The sequence below is a fragment of the Micropterus dolomieu genome, linkage group LG01 (genome assembly GCF_021292245.1).
Source record: "Micropterus dolomieu isolate WLL.071019.BEF.003 ecotype Adirondacks linkage group LG01, ASM2129224v1, whole genome shotgun sequence".
Lineage (NCBI taxonomy): Eukaryota > Metazoa > Chordata > Actinopteri > Centrarchiformes > Centrarchidae > Micropterus > Micropterus dolomieu.
In genome coordinates this window covers 28,744,677-28,767,252 of record NC_060150.1, presented here as the reverse complement: position 1 = coordinate 28,767,252, position 22,576 = coordinate 28,744,677, and the positions used below count along the sequence as shown (strand labels likewise).

The 22,576-nt window shown below is 40.8% G+C and overlaps 1 protein-coding gene across 11 annotated transcripts in view; it reads left to right on the top strand.

Annotated features, from left to right (window-relative positions):
- Positions 1–22,576, top strand: part of ntng1a (netrin g1a) — a 118,432-nt gene that overhangs the window by 57,466 nt on the left and 38,390 nt on the right. For all 11 annotated transcript variants that reach the window (XM_046063721.1, XM_046063745.1, XM_046063735.1 and 8 more), the window contains exon 3: positions 6,211–6,854. In XM_046063721.1, coding sequence (XP_045919677.1) covers positions 6,211–6,854 — 644 coding nt within the window. The remainder of the gene's footprint in view (positions 1–6,210; positions 6,855–22,576) is intronic.

Below are 22,576 nucleotides of genomic sequence, written 5' to 3'. Positions count from 1 at the left end.
TGTATGAAAATATATGCTGAAACCATGCCTGCAAGCAGAAGCAGGTGTGTGTTTGCGTGTGTGTGGGGGGCGGATTTCAGGTCCCCCATCCCCTTGTTGACCATGGTCCAGGTCGGTCGACCTCCGTCCGACCCTGAGCCATTTGAAAATATGATTGTAATCCGTGTGAGGATTTGGCCTGGATGTCTATTACCACTGTAATCTGTCACGCTGGCATCCAATATTCATTCCACGTCCAGGTTAAGCTCCTCTTTCTGTCTGCACCACCCATCACCATGGGAGAGAGAGAGAGAGAGAAAGAGAGAGAGAGACTCCAGTAAAGGTGTCACTGCTTCAATCAAGCCCCTGGGTCGGGGATGAAGAAATCTATCGTGGAACACAAGGTCTCATTAATGCAGCAGGGGTAGCTTTAACCCGCGCCTCCCATCTCACACACATTCACATATACACACACGTACTCACCTTGCTGGGAAAGAGAGGTAAAAACATGGAAGAGAAATGGATAAAGAGAGAGAAAGGTGGGAGAAATTCTATATTCCATATTATATATATATATATATATATATATATGTGCGTGTATATATATATATAAAAATAATATGGAATATAGAATAAGTTGATATATCAATTTTGATATGACCTGTCTAGGGTGAAATGTACATCTTGTCCTATGCATGCTGGGCCCTCCTTGACCTTGGACAGAACAGAGGATGGATGGATGGTACAGTAAACCAATGGGATCTTGGTATAATTTTTAGGTACAATATCTTACACCAGTATTGTTGTTGCCTGTCTGTCATTGTGTCTGTCATTGTCCCTTTGTTAACGAGTCTCCAGTAAATAAATGTTGCAATGATTTATGGACGTTTAATTGCAGCACATGATCTTTAATTGTCTTCTAATTGTTGTTTTAACCCTTTTGGCAATAAAACCAAGTTGGCAATAAAAAATACTCTCCTAAAACACAATTAAATCTTTAATGATCACCGTTGAAGATGCAAAGCAAGGAATAAGAGTGGTAGTGTGACTTAAAAATGATTTGGACTTATTTTTTATCCCTTCTGGAGAGTGTTTCTTACCAAACCTGCAAAGGCATGTGGGGAGGAAACAATCTGTTTCAGTCATAAGGAATTCCTGGGCTCTGGTATTGATAATTTGTTGAGTGATAAACTTCCTAGGTCACTCTCTATCTGCCTTTGTTTCTCTTTTGTGCTACAATGACAACAAAGACAAGATTGCCGGATGTGTGTGTGTGTGTGTGTGTGTGTGTGTGTGTGTGTGTGAGTGTGTGTGCGTGCGTGTGTTGGTAGGATGGATCTTGGTCTGCCTACTGTAGCATTGTGTGGGTCCACATCTGAATAAACAAAACATGATATCACCTAGAGACCACACATTGTGCAGTTCAGTTAACTGGAGAGAATGAAATAATTACATTCAAGTAATTAAGTAAATTACAAGTATCTTACATCAGAAGGAACAATATTAGTGGCAGAACCATTGGCTTTGGACATGAGACTAAGTTCATAGAAGGTGAATGGAGATCAACGGTTTATGTTGTAAATGTCAGTATCATAAACTTTGTACAGCATAGGAATGGGGTTGCATCTACAGAATAGTTTAAAGGTTTAATTTATTTCCAGTTGTTTTACTATTACAGATTTTAAAAAGTTAGAAAGTGGTCAAACTCTAAAATAGACCAGTACTGATGATGTGAATCTTGATGTCTTGCTCCAACATTTTCTGCAAGGTTAGGGAGTGATAAGAAACATCTAAAAAAAATACAGTAGTCAAAAATGACTGGCCTGTTATTCAAACAGATGTTGCTTGCACTTCACAATGTCAATTATTTAAGAATCATACATTTTTACTCAAAAACAAGATTCATTAAATGTATTAGCGGAAGAAATAAAGAGAGAAAACAAAAAGAGAAGAGGGAAAGTTGGAAAAGAAGAAAAGATTGAAGGTGGATTCAATTTGCTATCTGGGTTAGAAGTGCAAGACATCTGTCACACAAACAGATTTGTTTGATTGGTGGGAGCCCATCTATCTAGATGGCTTGTCGACAGTTAGTAAATTTATATCCCCCCAAGTCCCATCCTCCATCAGCGTTACGGTGCGGCCAAGCCAAGACTGTCAGCCACCACGGTCATATCTTATTTTAAAACTACACACGGTCAAAACCTTATCTGCAGTACACTTCTTTTGTACCTGTATACCTACTTTTCATGGATCCCAACTTTGCCCTCTGCATCTGATTGTTGGTGCCAATACAATAACTAATGAGGAAAATAACATATATATATATATTCCATACCCCTTTGTCAGAACAACTTTTCATAAAGGTTTGTCTTTAGGGTTTTTTGTTAGGGTAAAGGTTGGAACATTTACAAATGTTTTAGGGTTAAATTGCTTCAGACAAGTGTTATGAAGTCGTGACTTACCTCTGTGAGTGCATCAGTCAAATTGTTCAATCTGTAAACACTTTCCTGTGTTCCTAAGCACTACCAGCGTTGGTCTGTGGAGCGCAGCTAAATGAAATAAATTAGCCTAATTCATTATCTTCTGATTTTTATTCCTCTAGTCAGTTGGTAAAATTAGCAGTTTGAGAATAATGGGAACAATGCCAAAGGAATTTAGAGCAGCGTCCTGATGATTTGTAAAATCCACCCACAACCACATACATGTTGGTATACATAAACACCCACCTGCACACGCACACTTGCTCTCTCACTATCTCACCGCATCACAATGCTAATAATCGGATTAAGCCGCTGTGTTTTGAGTGGGTCGATGGCATCTCTATTAGCGCCAATTTAGCGTGACTGATCCACTCCAGCAACCTCAGTGCTGGCTTTGTAATCTGTGGTGGCTGTCCCCCCATCCTGGCCACTTATCATCACACTGGGATTAATAGAAACATCTTTTGTAATTAGAGAAATGCTGCAGTGCCGGGTGCTGTCAATTATTTTATGTGTGCCAAACCATTAATCGGCTAACCGAGCCCTCAGCGGTGCCCTACAGTAAAACACAGAAATCTGCCATTGATTTTCATGAGGCTGTATACTCAGCATTTTATCTCTTTTCTCTTCTCCGGGCTGACCGGTGAGGTTATTGATCTTCATAAAGGCAGTATTTTGTCGTTAGGCGAGAAGAAGGGGGGAAACAGTAATGAAAGGTTTTTAACCTGCGTGTTTGGGGGAGTGCCGGATGACTGGCTAAGGTTGCCAGGTGCTACACGCAGCAGATTTTCAGCCGCTCGGCCACAGGGATCGATAGGGATACATCTTTGTCTGATTACAAAGATGTGTGTGTGTGTGTGTGTGTGTGTGTGTGTGTGTGTGTGTCAGTAATTGCTGATTGCTGGATCTGGCCTCATTTAGAGGTAAAGGAACAAAAAGGCTGACCTAAGACATGATTACTCACATAAAGACACCCTAAGTAAGTCGTGTTTGCTTAGTCTTGGAGCCAAAGGTAAAGTTTACAACAGAGGCTTTGGCATCGGGCAGTCTATACCAAACTCACACTGGCATAAACGCATCTCATTTAGGCTGTGGTGCAAATTTGAGGTACTTATAGTGCAATTTTGAGGTGTATGTATAGGACTCTACTCCACTATATTATCTGACATCTTTACATAAAAAAACTTGTGAACATATAAATAGGAGATAGTTGTTAAAAGATTAACTTCCCCAGCAGTGTATAAAGTAGTTAAAATGAGCTCCACCTTAACTTGCTACAACATTAAAACACTGCTACAGTATTTATGAATCAGTACTAATAATTCAACAATATCCGTCCATCCATTATCTATAACCACTTATCCGTGCAGGGTTGTGGGGGGGGGGGCTGGAACAAATCCCAGTTCATCACAGGGCTGACACATTGAGACATTTTTTCTATTTTGGCACAGTGGTTTGATTTTGTGGCTGCAGAAGCACCACCGGACTGCATTCTTTCCCTTGATGATGATTCTATGATAAACAGCAGGGCTACTGCTAGGTACTGACACACACTATAGCCCCCTACAGAGGTTGTTCTGTGCAGTCCTCTGATCAGACCATATTGGGTTCACGAGAACGAGATGAGACAATCTTTTAACACTATATTTAAGAAATTTTCAGTGACAAAATAAATGACTTGAAGAATAGCGTTTTATTCCACTAAGTCACAAAATGCAAAACTATGCTGGTGCATTTTGAAATGTTGCTTACAGGGTCTGACTTTTTTCACTACCTGCAACTGTGGCAGGCAAGTATTTTTTGGTCTGGCACTTCCATCTCATGGCACGAGATCTTGTCACACTCCTACTACTTTTACTTAAGTAAAGAATCTGAGTACTTCATTCACTGCTGTTTATAAGTAAGAATGAAGCAAAACTTACAGTAGAAGAGTCGGCACATATGAGGGGGAGGAGATAATTGCTCAGTGTAAAAATAGAATATTGTGTAACTGAAAACCTGATTTCGAGGCAGCGATTTAATTAAAATAAATGTCTCTGACAACATTTAATAGGATTTCAAGCATATAAAGGCACCACATGAGAGGGAAAGTGCTAATCAAAAGAATTCATGTGAGTAATAGGACTTGTACTGTTGTTCAGTTAGAACAGTAGACAGTAGAAATACAATATAATTAACTATGCTTAATCGGGGCAAGAAAAGGAACATGTTCTCCTCTCTCCACAAATCTACACCTGTGCACCAAGCACAGCACTACACCATCACTGAATAACAGTTTTAGGCCTCCCTCGATGAATGCACGTTTCTAACAAGCCACAGCATCAGCCATCCTGCATGCCAAGTGTGTTTTTTAGAGGCTGTCCATACCCCCTAAGCAGGCATGACTGTCGCATAAGAGTTATTTCACATCTGTCTGTGGATACATGGCGCGCCAGATGCTACAGTTAATGGCACACCTAACCTCCCACCATGAAATGGTACACTAAAACCCAAGTGGAATTTTCCACTGCCAGTCTGCCTTCTTCCCCCTCTGTCTCCTCCCAGCCATCAGGAGAAGCCTGTAGGGGATGGTCCAGACAGGATATTAATGGGGCCCTCCAACAGTCAGAAGGCCTGACAGAACCCTGTTTCATTGTCACCTTGCCTTGGAGGACGGGGAAAAACTTGCAAAGCTTATTAGCTGAATAGAGCTGTTTCTCCCCCTAACTTACTCGATCTCTGCCTCACCGCTTCATTAGACTGTCTTACATCAGAGGCCTGCTCCTTTCCGTTTTCTCACCACATCTCCATGCTCACATCCACACACACACGCACACAAATAGGCACACGCACAGGGTGACATCTCCCACCTAATCAAGTAGTGGATTATCTTGTCCTGATAAATTGGAGCTTGTAGCACTTGAAAAGTCCTCTTGGAGGAGTGCCTCCTCCCCCTGACAGCTAGATGGAGCCCCCAGGGAACATGGAGAGAACACCGCCTGGTAATGATTTGTGGTAAATCGGACAAATGTTTTTGGAAAGACCTCTTTTGAGCAAAGGCCGTTACGAATTTAAAGCTTGCGAAGAGCCTCTGAAAAACGCTCTAAAAATAGACCTGTTTTAGCCCTCAATGAATGAAGTCATGATGGAAATGATGGTTCAAAAGATTTAGCTGAAGTCAGGTGCACAACCTGTTTTAAAGAGTCAATGTAGTTTTAATGAATCAAGTTGGAAAAATAAATATGGTACAAGCACTACCCAAGATACATGCAGATACTTACAGAGGCAATGACCTGACTCAAAAAGAAAAGGGAAAAAGCTATTCATTTTATTAAATTAGTTTATGGATGGATTTGTGTTCTGCACTATTCCTGTGATTCCAACATTGGAGAGCAGGAGAAAAACAGACATCTTAATTTCAGGACCGGAAATGTGCTGTAATGACAAAAGTTAACAGAGGTGTTGTCAGACTCTTTAAGATAAATGTATAACATAAAGCCATGTGGCTTCAAATATTCATATATGACTGCACATTACATGCAGCAGAGTATGTGACATGATACCCTCATTGTGATTCAGCTTTAGTTTCATGTAAAGGATTGACAAATCCCTTAATGAGAGATGCAATGCCATGCTTATGTAGAGTTCTTTTCATCAACTCTGAAAATGAACTAATTTTGTTCTTGTTATTTTTCATCAAGACTAATGACTCTTCATTACTTTTTCTTCCTCCTTCTCTGTTTTGTTTTCTCTGCGCTCTCTCTCTATGTAGGAGAACCCCTACATGTGTAATAATGAATGTGATGCCAGCACAGAGGAACTCGCCCACCCCCCAGAGCTGATGTTCGATATAGAGGGCCGTAACCCCACAACCTTCTGGCAGTCCACATCTTGGAAGAAGTATCCAAAGGCCCTCCTGGTCAACATCACGCTATCTTGGAACAAGACCATTGAGCTGACCGACGATATCATTCTCACCTTTGAGTCAGGCCGGCCTGAACAGATGGTCCTGGAAAAGTCGCTGGATTATGGACGAACCTGGCAGCCCTACCAGTTCTATGCCACTGACTGCCTGGACGCCTTCACTATGGAACCCAAGACGGTGCAGGACCTGACTCAGCATACTCTGCTGGACATCATCTGCACTGAGGACTACTCACGAGGTTATGTGTGGAAGTATGATAAAACAGTGCGCTTTGAGATCAAGGACCGCTTTGCGTTGTTTGCTGGGCCCCGGCTGCACAACATGGCTTCACTTTATGGCCAACTAGACACTACCAAGAACCTAAGGGACTTCTTTACCATCACAGACCTGAGAGTCCGCCTGCTCCGACCTGCTACAGGAGCTACAATGGTGGATGAGAACAACCTGTCCAGATACTTTTATGCCATCTCTGACATCAAAGTCCAGGGCAGGTAAGACCTGAATTCTTCTGTACACATGCCAGTAGGTGGACTCAAGGCTGGATTACCAGAGCAGGTAACTGTCCCAGGGACGCAGACCCCTGGGGACCCCAAAAGTTCCATGTGTTCATACCTATTGGTTTTGATAATTCAATGGATTTCAAATTGTTAAGGGAATTTGCCCCAGTCAACAAAACATGGGATCAAAATGGGTCCAACAAGACATTTAAGCCCTGGGGTACCCTATCAGGTTAATCCAGCCATGGGTGGACTAATTATATGAAGGAACATGTTTAGGACTGATAATATAATGATGACTCTGTAAGCTGATACCTCAGTGGTTTCTCTTTGGTTTTATTGCAGCGACAGTGCAACTGCCCAATAGTGAAGAAAAATGCATTTACCGTTACCATTCTTTCCAATTAGGTTGTGGATCCATAATGATATGCAGACTTCACAAGTTGTCAGCATGTCTTAATTAACCAAGCTGCTTACGGTTTGCAGAAGCTATCTATTTTGGACACCAAATTCACTCAGCTGTCTATTAGCCTGTGGAAGACATTAGAGGTGGCATTACAGCCGTCAGGTCAATGCACGTTGTAATTAGTGTTTGATTTACAGAATCCACTGAGGGTCATATAACATGAAAACAAGGCACCATTATACCGGTAGCGGAGAGGCCGACAACAGCTTCCCCCGCCTCCTGACGCTACTACAAGAGTCACTGGGGCATAGACTTAAGTGGATCTGTTTTACACTGTGTGCTTTTTTAATTTAACAGATGTGAATGTGGTTGTAGGGGTGAAGGAATGAAGATTTAATTACTCTTGTTTTGCTTTTCACACATGAGAGGCTCGCAGTACGGAAGCGCAGAGTTGTGGAACGTCACAACAACTCAAAGCTATGGGTAGAAGTGTTGAAGTCACTGTGGTTGTGCCACAGTGCGCCTCGGCCTGAAGACAGACTAGACTAAAAATAGAAACATCAGTAGTGACCTGTTCAGTCACGGCAAACATCAGTTTCTCTAACCAATGTGGTTGTGTGAAAAAATTATACATAGTCGTACTGTAATGTGTTTGCAGCTGTGACATTATTTACATTAATATTGTCAAGCTATTTAATGAATCTCTTAATTTGTCGATTTCCTTATATGCCATTAAAATGGAGTACAGCCATACTACACATTGCTCTAATGCACTGTAAATGGGCAGGTACCCTTGAGCACAAGGGGCTATGATAATGAATTCCTCGCCCAGAAATTGAATTTTTGACTTTTGTCGTGATTGAGAAGGTCATTCAGCAAAAATAACTGGAGGGAATTTACTAACACAAAAGAGTTGGACGGGGCATCCATTCAACACCCGCTGAAATGAAGGGGGCTGTCATAAACGCAGATTATTTATTCTATCTGACTAATCATGACTGAACTCATACATCCCTGTGGGGCTGTAGATTTGAGCAATGGCTGTGCGCCACCATCGGGCCGTTGTCGTTTACCAGCCCGCTGCTTTTGGAGTGACGCTCGCCTGAGAAATGTCCCCCACTGTTTACCAAAGGTAACACACAGTTCAGCCATAATGAGATACACTCAACACAGAGAGGCTTCACTCTCCTTTTCCCCCTCCCATGGCGAATCACTGCTCAGCCCCTTTCTCCGTGCGCCGTATACGAGACATAAGCTCCTTAACCCCCGGAATACAGTTCTGTGAGACTCGGCGGGAGCGATTTTGCAGGGGCAGTGAGGTTGAGTCTGGCATATTTCACTGTGCTGGACTCTGCTGCCATCCGCTTGGATCAGGAGTAAGAGGGGGTGTGGAGGGAAATACAGTAGGAGAGCTCGCAGATTTTCTGCCCTTGCCACAACAGTGTGCGAAACAAAGAAAGGAACCTAAGCTCTTTGCCAAAGTAGGTCAACATAGAAAAGGAATGGAAGAAGCACAACTTTGCAGGAGCGGACCTCTTTGCAACTGTAACATGTAGCTGAAGTTGTTACAGGGATGTGTCATGCATGACCATTCCATTATAGTTGATTACAAGGAAGAGGGAAAAAGGGAGACAAAAAATCGATGCAATGAATTTCAAATCAAACCAAGCATGGAGCTGTGAGATGGATGAGAACAATGCATATGGCCCGGTAGCTTAAATGAATTTGACACCCTCACTGTTTTATTGTATCAGCAGTGCTAAATGGGTATGTGGAGAGAGAACGTGTGGAGAGTTGCAAAGCTTTTCCAATTATCTACCGTATGAATTTGGCATAATTGCTTTGCCTCTCTTTTTTACATGCTTTACAGTAACTACGGCCTGCAATTTGGCCAACTGTCTCTCCCTCTCTTCGCTTGATCTCTGCCTCCTCATCCTCCCTCCTGCCTGTGATCAATACAGTGTAATTAAAGCTGGAGAAGTTTCAGGATGCTAAAGGATCTCTTTCTACTCCCTGTCTCGCTCTATTTCTTCTGTGCAGAGTGGACTTGTTTCTGAAGGGGTCCCTGCATTGAATTTTATACGAAGACCCAGCCCCATCCCATTTCTGTAGCATGACTCAAGTGACAACACCAACTGCATACCCGTGAAAAACACTACCCACCACAACAAAACCTAAATAACCTTCCAATCTGACAACAGACTTGTGCTATTGCTTCCAAATCATTTTCCCGCTGTCAGTGCATTAAAAAAATGAAAGCCCCATATTGTGAATTAAATTCCAGCTTACAAAAAAAAAAGGAAAGTTTGTTTCACCAATTTACCCATGAAAAAGAGGGAGTTGTGGTTTAGTTTCCAAAGTATATAAATGCTGCAGGGCATTATCAGGCAAGGTCAGAAACATCTTGAAGGGTTCACAGTCACTTTGACTGCAGGGTAGACACCCTGTTCACCTGAAGTGGTGAACTGGTTAATAGACCAACCAACCGTTCTCTGGTCTAGATCATCAAAGAGCCTTTTTCACACATTGACAACGAACCCCCAACATCTCAGGATATTGCCGTGGACAACTCCTGGTCTGGTTTTTATTCTCCCTGGATCTGCTGCTGGGCAAGATCACTTGCAGCACAACTTTGACAGTTCAAAACTCATTGTTTGGATGTCAAACAAAGGGTGGAGTGGGCTTAACTCCTTAATATTTAGTCTCTTGAAATCCTTAGGGTGCTACCAACACGGAACAAAAGTCCATTGAGTTCACAAGTGAGCACTAACAAACTTTCTTCTTACATTTTCCTTTTTATTAAATCACTAGCAACAGTCCACTACACACATGTCTCCCAACTCAGGATCACTTGACAACACAAGCCAATGGCCAGAAATGGCCAATTTGTTACTTAGCTGATACTGTTGAATATGTACAGACCAGTGCCACTGTGACATTGGTCTCTCAGGTTTTGTTTTAGAATTAAACATTCCACTCTGACCGCACACTTTCAAAACAATCCTTTAACAAAAATTCATTACATCCTTTCTCTGCGCAGTGGTTGCACAGCACTTGAGCTTGTTTCTCAATTTCTCAAAACAGATTCTTCTGATCCTGTGTAACAGGCTATGTGTCAGCTTCTGCGGTCAAGAAGATTATTTCTTTAAGTGGGTTTACAGTATATTGATGTTTTTAATGTTTTATCAACCTTAGAGATTAGAGTACGCTTTTAAATTTACATTGTCTTTTGATCAGCAAAAAATGCGTACCACATAACCACATAAAATTTCCACATAACATTTGTGATTGCTCGCCTAATATGTGAAATCATTTGAATTTAAATCAAGGAAAAAGACTGGATTTGTAAACTGCACTCTGCTTGGTTTGAGATAAATTCTCAAAATACTTTGAATCATGTCAGAATTGAAATGTGTATTCAGATTGGTATGAAATCTTTCCATTGCAAACATATGGCTTTGCCCATTGCCACCGCCCGCAGAATGTAAACACACGTCACCATGCCTTCACACTTGAGTCATCATTCCCACTCACTTAAATGCTTTCTTTTGGCGCAAAACATGTTTGATTAATTAAACTTACTTGTTCTACAACAAGTGCACTTCACATCTGCAACAGAGTGTCAAGTATTACTGGTAAGTAGAATACAGCACATTATTCTATCTTTGGAAATTATGTATCATTACTTAAATTAGTTAATAGTCCAAGAAGTATGCTTATTCACTTACTTACTCAGAGTTAGAAGAGAAGATTGATATCATCCACATGTCTGTACAGTAAATGTGTAGCTACCACCAGCCGCAGGTTAGTTCAGCAAAAATGACAAAGTGTGATTACCTTTATACAGAGCCAGGCTAGCTGTGTCCCCCTGTTTCTATTCTATATGCTAACCTGGCTGTAGCTTTATATTTAGTGCACAGACATGAGAATGATATTGATCTTCTCAACCATCCCTTGGCAAGAAAGCAGATTTCCAAAAATGTCAAACTATTACTTTAAGCATTCCTACTAATATGTTACATTGTTGGAACAAGTCCACACTACTACAACCCACTTATATTCAAAAGTACTATAAAGCAGAGCTTTCATCAGAGGCATACAAAAACATTACGCATGTAAAAGACAGTTACTCTCTCCCACAGTGCTTGGGTCATACTTTTTGTGCATTCTAATTGCCATGTAGTTCAGTGCATGTGTGCTTTGGATACAGCTGTTTCAACTACAGATCAGCAATTTGGTGAGTGATGGCTCTATCGAATCTCCCCTAAGGGAGGAACAAACAAGAAGTCAGTCTGCTTTTTTTTTCTCTCCCTCTCCCTCCACAGTGCTTGGCTTGCTCTTAGGCCTGCCTGTAGTCGACAGATAATCTATTTGTGCTAATTTCATGTTTCTTCCTGCCCACTTCCCTCTTGAATAAGTCATTCCACTTGTCTACCCTCCTTAGTCTCTCTCTCTCTCTCTCTCTCTCACCATACGCATCTATTTACCTTCCGCTGTGCTCTGCATTTCAGCCTCTTTTTTTTTTTTATCAGCAGTCTGCATTAGTCATTGTGTGGGAGAATGCCATGTTTGTGGGACAGGCCAAGCAATTGGTCTAGATAACTTGGACCATCTGTTAACACCCATGCCACATGTGATCAAATGACCCACAGCCTTTTGTTAGTCCAGCGAAAATGAGTTACATGAAGTATTTCAAACGCCAGTGAGGCTATAAGTCGAACTGTCGTGTGTACCTGTCATATTTACTGTAGAATGATGGGAATGGAAGTGGAGGGGTGGCTCATCACAGAGGAGATACAGGAAGAAATTATGTGGTTGCCACTCAAAGGCCAGAGCTGTAAAGTGGTTGTAATCAAACGCTCAGTTCATTCTGCCCTCATTTATCAAGCTGTGACTTTGCTGTCCACGCTGCCACTATTTCCATATACTGTTCAGTTCAGGCAAAGATGACATTGCCATTCTCAGACCATTTTGACCTTGACCGCGGCAAAACAACTTAAGGTGCTGTATTACCTGTAGGTATTACCTGCAAAATGTACTTAAAGTATATACTAAGTAAAAGTACTTGTTCTGGGAGAGAATGGCCCCTGTGTTATTCGGCCCGTTCTCATTAGAAAAACAGCCGTTATAGGTGAATCACGCAGCAGTTTATTATGACCCATATTCCATTGGGTCATAATTCCGAAGTCACGTGACGCATTATAAAAAACGATAAAGTCCACGTAAGGCAGTGGGGATGGGGGTGCATGGATGGTGTCACATAAACTCAGGACTTTCATTCAGGAGACTGAGGTTTAGGGTCCTGTGTTAAAGAAAGTCAAAGTTATTTAAAGTTTTAACTTTTCTTAGATGACTTACTTGACTTCCGTCATGTGACTTATGATATAACCCTAACCCTAACTTATTTTAACCCAAACCATGATCTTTTCCAAAACCTAACCAAGTAGTTTTGTTGCCTAAACCTAACCAAACTGCAACACAACATTTACCGCATGTTAAATGTCATGTGACTTAGGTCATGTGACATACCTAATGTACTTATGGTCTGGTACAATTTTTGCTGGACTAGTTGCCAGTGCTCCTACAAGTCGTTTTGGGGAACGGTCATATATGTCATTGTACTTTCCAGTGGTCATATATGTTGTTATACATTTTCAGTTCTTGTACTTTACTTAAGTACAGTCAGTAAATGTACTTTGTTACTGCTCATTTGTACACACAGTACTGCAACATGTTTTTTTTTTAGCATGTTTATTTTGACAATTGCTTTATACTGTATTGCAGTGATACTCATTCAAAGTGTGTTGGCTTTCTGTGAATGAAGTGATTAGATAACAAAACACACATTGTCAAATGAAATAGTTCCATGGCCTGAGTCTATCCTCTGACCTACACTTGCCTTCTCCCCTCCCTGCTCTTGTTTATCCTCCTTCTCACTTCAAAGTGTGCAGGGAAAATTGTGTTTTGAGTCAGTTCAGTTTGAAGCTGCGAGCTGCCTTCCTACACTTGCGGGGTCCACCGGGAGAGGAAGCGTAGGATGGTTACTAACTGGTGGTTTGCAACTGAAATGTTATCGCTCTCCTCGTCGAAGGTTTTGTGGTTACCTCGCAAGATTTTGTATCTTTGTTTCAAGATTTTATTCAGCTTTGACTGCATTTAAAGAAATCTACAGTAGAATGACTTTGTTAAATAGGTTTACTACTGATGTGAGGACTGAGAACCATCAGTGCCTCAGCTGGCAGCTAAAGGAAGAGTAACTGTTGTCTTAAATAGACATTTGAGACATTGGTTGACGTCATTAGGGGAGTTAAATGAACCTTTAGTTTTCTGAGTGTGACACTTTACCTCACTCTGTTTTGTACTGACAGAACTTAATTAGCTCTTCAGACTCAAACGCAACAAAACAGCCCCAGCTGCCTCTCCCTTTGTCTCTTTTTTCCTCCTTCCATCATCTCCTACATCACCTGTTGCTCCTGTCTTCTGACCATTTCTCCACCACCCCTGCCTTTGATCCTCCTTCCTCAGTTTGTCTCTAGCAGACACCCTCTCCCTGCTTGAGGCTGCCAGGTTTGGGAGCTCAAAAGAAATTTTCATTGGTTGGGGCAGAAACTTTTTGCTCACCCTCTTCGCGTGCTCTGAAAGTGCCTGCTTGATAAGGCCTTGTAAAGGATGCGCGAGCAAAGATGTCAGGACACCAACGCTTTTCAGGTTTTTGGGACCAACCTGCAGCTGCAGAGAAGCCGGGGCAAGCTGGCAAAAAGAAAACATGAAATAAATCCTAATATGATGTATTAGTTCCATCTGTCCTTGTAGAGTTAAAACCAGTCTCACACAAAGGCACCTGCTGTCCCCTTATTGTCCTCGTGCAGCTCCTGCTTTTTAACTGCATGTTAATGATAAAAAAAAAAAACGCAGATTTTGTTTCCAGTGGTTTTCTGTATAGAGCATTTACCATTCACATTCATTTACTCAAACACATACCCATCTAGAGCCAGCTGTAGTGGGAGGGGGCATTAATATAGAAGCTGGCCCCCCTATCCAATTAATTGGATATTACCAGCTGCAAAATCCTCCCCAAGCAATATTCATGTGAACCGTGAAGGTAAAAGAGAAAGAATATGAGGAGAGAGCAGATTTGAAAAATGCGATAGGCGGAGGCAGAATATGAGGTGCATCGCGTTGGCAGCAATAGAGCGTAGTACACCATATCTAGAGGCCACAGCTGTCTGTGCACAGTCATCTGTATATATGGCTGCTGGCAACATCGGACCATCGCGGCCACGTCTGTGTCCTTTAATGGCAATGGACAAAAATGGGACTTATTCCTGGATGGTGGGACAAAAATATTCTAAACGCCAATGTTTTTCCTGTCAATCAAGCATTGGTTCAGGTGATTAATTAGCTCTAATTAAAGAGATTTCCATCCATAGAGCCACAGAGCTCCTGGCATGGCTAAAAATGGCCGTTGGTTCGATCCCCAGCTCCTCCAGTCTGCATATCGAAGTGTCCTTGGACAAGATACTGAACCCCAAATTGCTCCCGATGACAGTGATATTAGTGTGTGTGTTTGTGTGTGTGTGTGTGTGTGTGTGTGTGTGTGTGTGTGTGAATGGGTGAATGTGACATGTAGTTTAAAGTGCGTTGAGTGGTCAGAAGTCTAAGAAGGTGCTATATAAGCACAGTCCATTTATCGCTCTAAAGTGGTATGCCAATATCTAGTGCACTGTTGTAAGATACACAATGAAAACAGAGCTTGAGACGTGAATCTTACCTAACCCAAGGCATAAACAGCACAGACAGTGAAGTTAATCTTAAGAGAAAATAGACATTTAATTTTCTTCACAAAGACATCACCATGTCTCGTAGAAAAAACACATGACGTTGAACTGAATTTGACTAAAGTGCCTGAGCTTATTGCTCTTCTAAGTAAGTATTACAATCCTATAAATTCTGAGAATTTAAACTCACGTGGGGTTCCGGCTTTTTTGTTTTATTAAAAGACACGTACGTTAAAAAAATAAAAGCTCCAAATAGCACTAATTGTCATACACAGTGGGTGTCACATTAGTGTGATTTTGCAGTATTCACCTACCAGGTATTTAGGAGCTGAGACGTATATATCAGTGTTACTTTTATCAGTAACATTCAGCACCATTATAATGTGGATAGAAAAGTGGTGGTGGGGTGAGCATGTATCCAAGGCTCCCTTTTCAGAGAATGAAAAGTTCTTTGTGAAGCAAAAAAAGGTTGTGTAGAGAGTGTAGCTAGTTATGAGAGAACAGATTTGAATTCACTTTGAATTATATTTTGTGTCTTGTTAGAATAAACAAAAATGTCTCAGCGTTAAAGGACATCTGTCTGAGTTTATTCATCCTGTGTCTTCAACAGGTGAATCTGCGTGTGAGTGTTAAGGTGGATTTTTAAGTCCCAGACCATATATAAACTACTGTTTCCCAACCACAGATTCCCTGCTGCCTTTTAAAACCTCTGCCTTTCCCCAAGCTGCCTATCACTCTCACATACAAATGGCAGGATGAAAGAGAGATGGATTTTGACTGCTTAGTCTCTGTTTGCTGAATTGCCCCTTTCCAAAGACAATCCAGCTTAAACCTATTGTGCTGTACTTTCATAAGGCCTGTGATTTTTTCCTTTTTTAATATTCATAACACAACAGCAAAGTGTTTACGTTCAGATGTTCCCTGTCTGAATGAAGCTGTTGCAGCTGAAGCAGTATTTGTAAAAAGGGCCAAACCTCTGTGGGCGTAGTTTGTGTGAGGGAAGGTGAAAGTGGCAATCTTTGCTTTTGAGATAGTGCTTTCAAATTACTGGTGACTTTAGAAGCAGACTGCTGACGTGGAGTCTTTCCCAGATTTGTTGGGTTGGTTTCTAATAATAGCAGTAGTAAGTACTTCTTATTTGAGTTTTTACAAATACAGCTGGTAATGTTTGAGATACTGTGTTCCTTAGTTTTGTTTGATATGTTGGGGGGAAGTCGAGCAAAAGACACATTTATTGTCATTTGTAAGAAATAAAAAGAACTCATTATTGTAAAATTGTTTGAGTAAAAAATGAAAGCACTGTGACATTATCCACCACAAAAAACATTTTTAACTTAATTAAAGATACCCCAACAATTATAGTTAATTCATATTTAAATTCTTTCAAATTCACCTCTATTGCCTTCTCTTACTGAAAGCAGCTGATGTTGGAATTTCCCAGGGACGACGAACATAAAAAAAAACAAAAAAGCTGGCCACAGTGTAAATGGTACAGAACAGCTCAGTATGAGATAAAATCGAGTACGCTGTAAGCTTTATGTTCAAATGAAATCAAGTGATAAGCCGCCATGTCACTGACGTTGAACCCAGGGAAGGTGTACAAGCCAATCCCTTACTATTCATCACAGGCCAGAGGAATCGACCGAGTGCAGAGATATGAGGTGCAAAGCTACAAGTGACATGAAGATTTTATCGGCGGAGGAGCAGAGGACAGGAGACAAGTTGCCTCAGCAAATCCCTTTCCCGTTGTCAGGGATGAAGCAACATTCATTTTTCACTTCAGATGCTGAAGTTTACACTTCACGTTGATCCACTTGTTTTCTCATGGAGTGCTGCATTGCTGATAATGCAGAACGTATATTTTGTGCATTGATTTCTCTCCCAATGGGTGTACCATTATTAGTAGCCAGCACAGACAACAAATTGCATCTACATCTTGAAGACTGGAATACTGCACTGCTGATCACGTATCACGAGACAACACATGCTTCACTGGTATACTGTACGGGATGTGGTGGCAATATATACAATATTTTCACAACTGAGGCTAGGTTTGTATGTGTATGCATGAGCTCCTGTGTGTGTGTGTGTGTGTGTGTGTGTGTGTGTGTGTGTGTGTGTGTGTGTGTGTGTGTGTGTGTGTTTGTGTGTATGTGTGTGTGTGTGTGCATATCCTCCAGGCAATATCTGTCCAATATTTGACTCCATAAATCTAGTTCAGCGGGAATTCAATCTAAAATCCCCACATACACACACACATACAGATAATGCAGGCAGCATCTTTGATTCACGCCATGATCCATACATTAATATCCCCGTACAAACCAAATGATTAATTACTGTTTACCATGGCGTTACATTAAAATCATGACAGTCTCAGTCGGTACAATGAGCCTTTTTATCTCCATGTGAGGGTAGCCAATTTTCATCTATTGTGCCAGAAAGGGGTCTTGGCACAAAACCCAGCCATGTCAGAGGCATTTTCCCTTCCTCAATGTCGACAGAGCACATTCAACATTCATGTGGTGACCCATTTCATTAATGCAGAGGCCTTTTTCGACGTGTCTTCCCCCCGTCTTTGTCGGCTACGGCCGCCCTCATAATGGGCCCTCCTGTCAGGGTTTCATGACTAATCCCCTCGTTGACCTCTCCTTCACTTGCAGCCCCCACCACCACACTGAGGATTCAGTAACTGGTAGAGATTGGGGGATATGTTGGCAACACTTGTCATCTGGAAAAACATAAAACACAATGAATAAGTTTAAACATGGTTCTATATTTTACTGTAACTTATTATGTTTGTAAGCTTGTAAATATATCAGTGCAATAGTTTGATTTGAAAAGATACTATGTGTAGCACATTTAAACTAATATACTAATTCAGATTTTGTTGTCATTTGATTGTATGATCAACACAGAGAGGGGCCTCTATAGTGCCAATGTTTCTCAAAATTAAAGCCACCACATTGATCCCTGTTGCTTCATGTTGGAAAAAGAATGTTGCTCCGTGTGTTGACCTAACATGAACATATTAAACATAATTTTTCCATTGTTCATTCCACCATGTGCTAGAAACTCTCAAAACGTTAACTCCATTTGCACTGAAATTCATCCTCCTCCCATTTCAGCCCATAGCCAGGAATTACATCCATATTGGATGATTCCACACCCAGAAGTGCCGCCAGAGATCACCCACGAAGGCTACATTGCTGGAACAAACCACACCTGCAAAATCCACTTCATGACCCCAGATATTAATAATAAATGTATCTTTGCAGGCTGGAATCTCTTCTGTAGTCTGATGTTAATTACCTCATTCGTATTCTATAATATAGTGATTAATATATAATATCTGAGGAACTACTTTATGTAATTGATGCCATTGTTATTCTGATTATTTGGTTGAAAGTTGCCTACATGTATTGACATTAATGTGGTTATCCTGTCAGGGACAATCTCAGTTGTGGAGTTCTGCCTTAAATATATTATCAAATATATAATTATTTTTACTACGTGACAGTACTTGTACTTACACTGGTTATTAGTTTTGATGCTGTAGGAGAAGTAGGGGAGGCTGGATTTTTCCATCCTCAGCTCCATGGATTGCTCTGGGTAAAATTAGCTAGCTACTATCAACGAAATACTGCTCACTTTCTTCTCCTTCAAGTGAGATTTGTTATCAGTCCTCCCTAGGACTAGGGAGGACTGATGTTTGGTTCACTGGAGCTGCATTAGCATGACAAGGAAAGAACAGATTATTGATGAAAGTATTGATTACATTTCAGCTAAATAAATAATCTGCAATGACTGTAAGAATGTTGGAATGTTGATCTATAGAGTATATTTAAGTGAAATCAAACCACCAGAGTGATATTGTACTATAGCTCACCAGTGGCTACAACATTAAGCCAGAATATTATAAATCCCCAATTAATCCTTTTTTTCACCCTGATTCTGGTTTTGACTTTCACATTCTGTAGAGACAGTGCCGGGCAGGCTGCCAGCTAGTTTCCACCTTTCCTGATTTGTGAGGCTGATCAGCTAGGTAGGACTGAATCATTCTTTGTTTTTAAGCAAAGAATTTTAATTAGTGGACAAACACAGCGTATTTTTTATGTTTGATATTCCAAGTTAATCAGGGACCTAAATAATTTCCCTCAGGAGTTGGAGGAGACCAGAAACAGAGCTAAAAAAGAAAGAGAGTGACTACTGGACGTACATTCATGTGGCTAGAAATACGACTCAAAATAAGTTAATGTTGCTCTGTGACCACTGGATGCTTGCCAACATTATTTAACATATAATTTTTATGATATCATTGGATGTAAACAAAAAGGAAGGAAGGAATAAAAAAAAAAACATTATCATGGAAAATAATCCAAGATTTTGCAGATTTGTCTAATACTGACGTTCTTGTACCACAGTGGAATCTCCTTTTGTTCCATAAAGCCATACATTGGAGTTCTTAGCTATAATCTCACAACAATACTAAATACTTGTCTTAAAATGTATGTGATAAGGACATATTTATGCAAAAATAGCATGTGTAAGAGCTGACAACTGACAATGTAATGAACTCATAACTTTAAGAGTAACTATGGGGCCCACCTTGACCTAAGTGAAAGAAAGTGTTGATGAAGTGAAGTGTTGTTGTGAAGTAGTACATAATACCAAAAGGAGTTGGCCATCCTGTCATGAGTCAGACATCCCACTGAGCTAGCCATATCGGCATGGGTGACATGAGAAGAGAGCCTTGTAAGTGAAGAAAACACCATATGGCAATATTTCCCCCTCATAAGCTGAAGCAGATACAGCATTTCTAACAGAGGGAAAAGTGTTGACAGCGTCATCATACTGTTTCTGTTTGTCTAATTCACACAAATACACACACACAGTGACAGCGCTGATGTGGTAAGATCCTAAACCTCCCCGAGCGAGATATTTGATTCTGATCTGAAGACGACAGGGACTGATGAATAAAAACTGCTTGATAATGTGATCATTGAGTCATGAAAAGTGATTCTGAGCGAATTATCTTTTGCGGAGGACAATGAATGCAGACGCTCATTACGTATGGCCATCCAACGGTGCTTTAGCCTTCAAGCAGAACAGAAGCATACAATAGAGCCGCAACTGACAAAAGAGAAGAATAACAATCAAACAAAGAAAAAGTGCTGCATTGAATTTCCCAGACCTCTGCGTCTTTAGCAAGGTAATGAAACTTACTGGAGCAGGATGACTAAGTGGTGATGTGGGGTGATGATGGAGATGATGGCGATTATGATGCTAGGTGATGTTGATTAGAGGGTCTGGGGAAAGTTCAATAGATTTGACTTACTAAGCTGTCCACAAATTACCAGATTCGAGAGCCGCATAAATTAATGTCACTTCTACTTTTGTATCAGGTATTTACAGAAATAAAGTCTAATGTCGCTGGTGGCTTTGAATTTCATACAGTACAGTCCATGCCTGTGTCATTTTCCATGAATCCCTGAGGATGACAATGCAAACTGCTATAAACAGAGGCAACTAATGAGTGTACATACATTTAATAGCCATATCAGAATAAATGCCAACCATAAATTGAGTTTGATATGATGACATTTTTAAGGATTGTAACTGTGTATTGTGCAAACGCAATTAGAAAGAAACAAAAACCAACAAAATCCAAATAACGTTTTCTTGACAATGAAATATTGTTTTTTCCATTTCTATTTACTGAGCAATTTTCTGCGTTCTTTATGCCAGTGAGTGCCTGTATTTGTGCACATACTTAGCATATCTTAAATGATCTCACTTTTCTGCATTCCACCGCTCCCCCTCTTTTTAAATTTTGTTTCTACTTTGTGGATTACTTGTGGAATAAAAAGGGCTTTTTTGAATTATAACAAAAATATATTGTAATTCCTACATTTCTAAAAACATGTAGACTACATGTTCGTGTCCCTGATTTGACAAGATTTCTGCTGTAAAAAGGCAGATCAGACTGCGGTTAATGCTTTGCTGGCTTAGTTTGTGGTGCTGAATAGGCAGCTCCTGTAATTATACTTTGTGTCTTTTACTCTGCTGCAATATTCTTTGTTTCCGTAACTTGAATGTTTTTTTAATGGTTTTCATTGCAGTATGGTTGGTACTGAAGTACTGTTGCAGTGGTCAATCTGCAATGATTAATCAGTTTCTGTGACCATTTGTATAAAATTCCCATCTCTCATATTTTGCAGTCCTGCTTCAATACGATCATGTACACTCCAATACATAATACATTAACATAAACAAGTAATTTTACAGTACTGCCTTAAACCTCCCTGGAAATTAGATTTTCCCTATTTTCTTTAAATGCGTAGGTCTGTTGGCTTGTGTTGTGGTTTCTGGTGCTGATCGGACAGCTCCTGTAAAGTGCACTTAGTTTTACTTGGCTGCAATTTTATTTGTTTCTGCCACTGAAATAGTTTGCATTGTCATAAAGCTGATACTGACATATTATACATCTAGCTTTTCGTTAAGCTGTAATCTTTCTTTTTTCTTATCGCCCTCTCTCTCTCGCTCTCTCTCTCTCTCTCTCTCTCTCTCTCTCTCTATATATATATATATATATATATATATATATATATATATATCTTCTTTCTCTCTCTTTTCTTCCGTTGCTCAATAAAACATCAAATTTTGCACCTGCTTTTCCCAGTCATAAATGCATCCGCCCTGCTGGAGCAGTCAATATGCAACAATTCAGAGACCATTTGTATACATTTCCATTTTTCTTCAGCCCATATTTTGCAGGCTTACATACTGAAGGATACATACTGTAAAAGCTGCCACAAATCCTGACCTAAAATCACTAAAGAAACACACAAATACAAAACCTATGGCCCAGATGTAAACACACACAAGCCCACTTTCTCCCTCTCTCTAAATCTTCATCTCTCTTCTCTCTCTCTCTCTCTCAAACACACACACACACACACCTGCATGCCCTCCTTCAAGCAATTCTTTACATCGCCTGCCGTTCTCATTAATCACCAGGAGGCCATGCAGCCCCCCGTTTAATATAGTGGAAACGTTGTCCCCTCTGGTCTATCAGGGGCTCATGTTTTCAACACAACAGTGAACACTGTTACCACCCGAGCTATTAATGACCCCTCTCGGGGTTTAAGAGGGAAAAGAAATGCTAAGAGCACTAAGAGTTAACCCTTCTGCTGTGAAACTGCCAACATTTTCTGTAATTACACCTGCTCCTGGGGTCCTACCCTGGTTTCAGATTTTGGCCCATGGTGGGCGAAGCCATGAGCGATATCTGCTCCAGACTTCGGGATTATGTAACAGGGAAGAGCAGGGGCGCCGCCAGGAATTTTTGGCCCCATGACAAAAAAATCTAATTGGACCCCCTCTGTGCAGCTGTTGTCACCACGTCTCTAGGACCTAGAACGGTTCCATCAAAAGTTTTAAATAACTCTTGCAACTGTCTTGCTTCTTGTAGTTTAACACTAGTACTAGCGCAATATTTACTGCTGGTGATTTGTACATGCAAGTCTGCA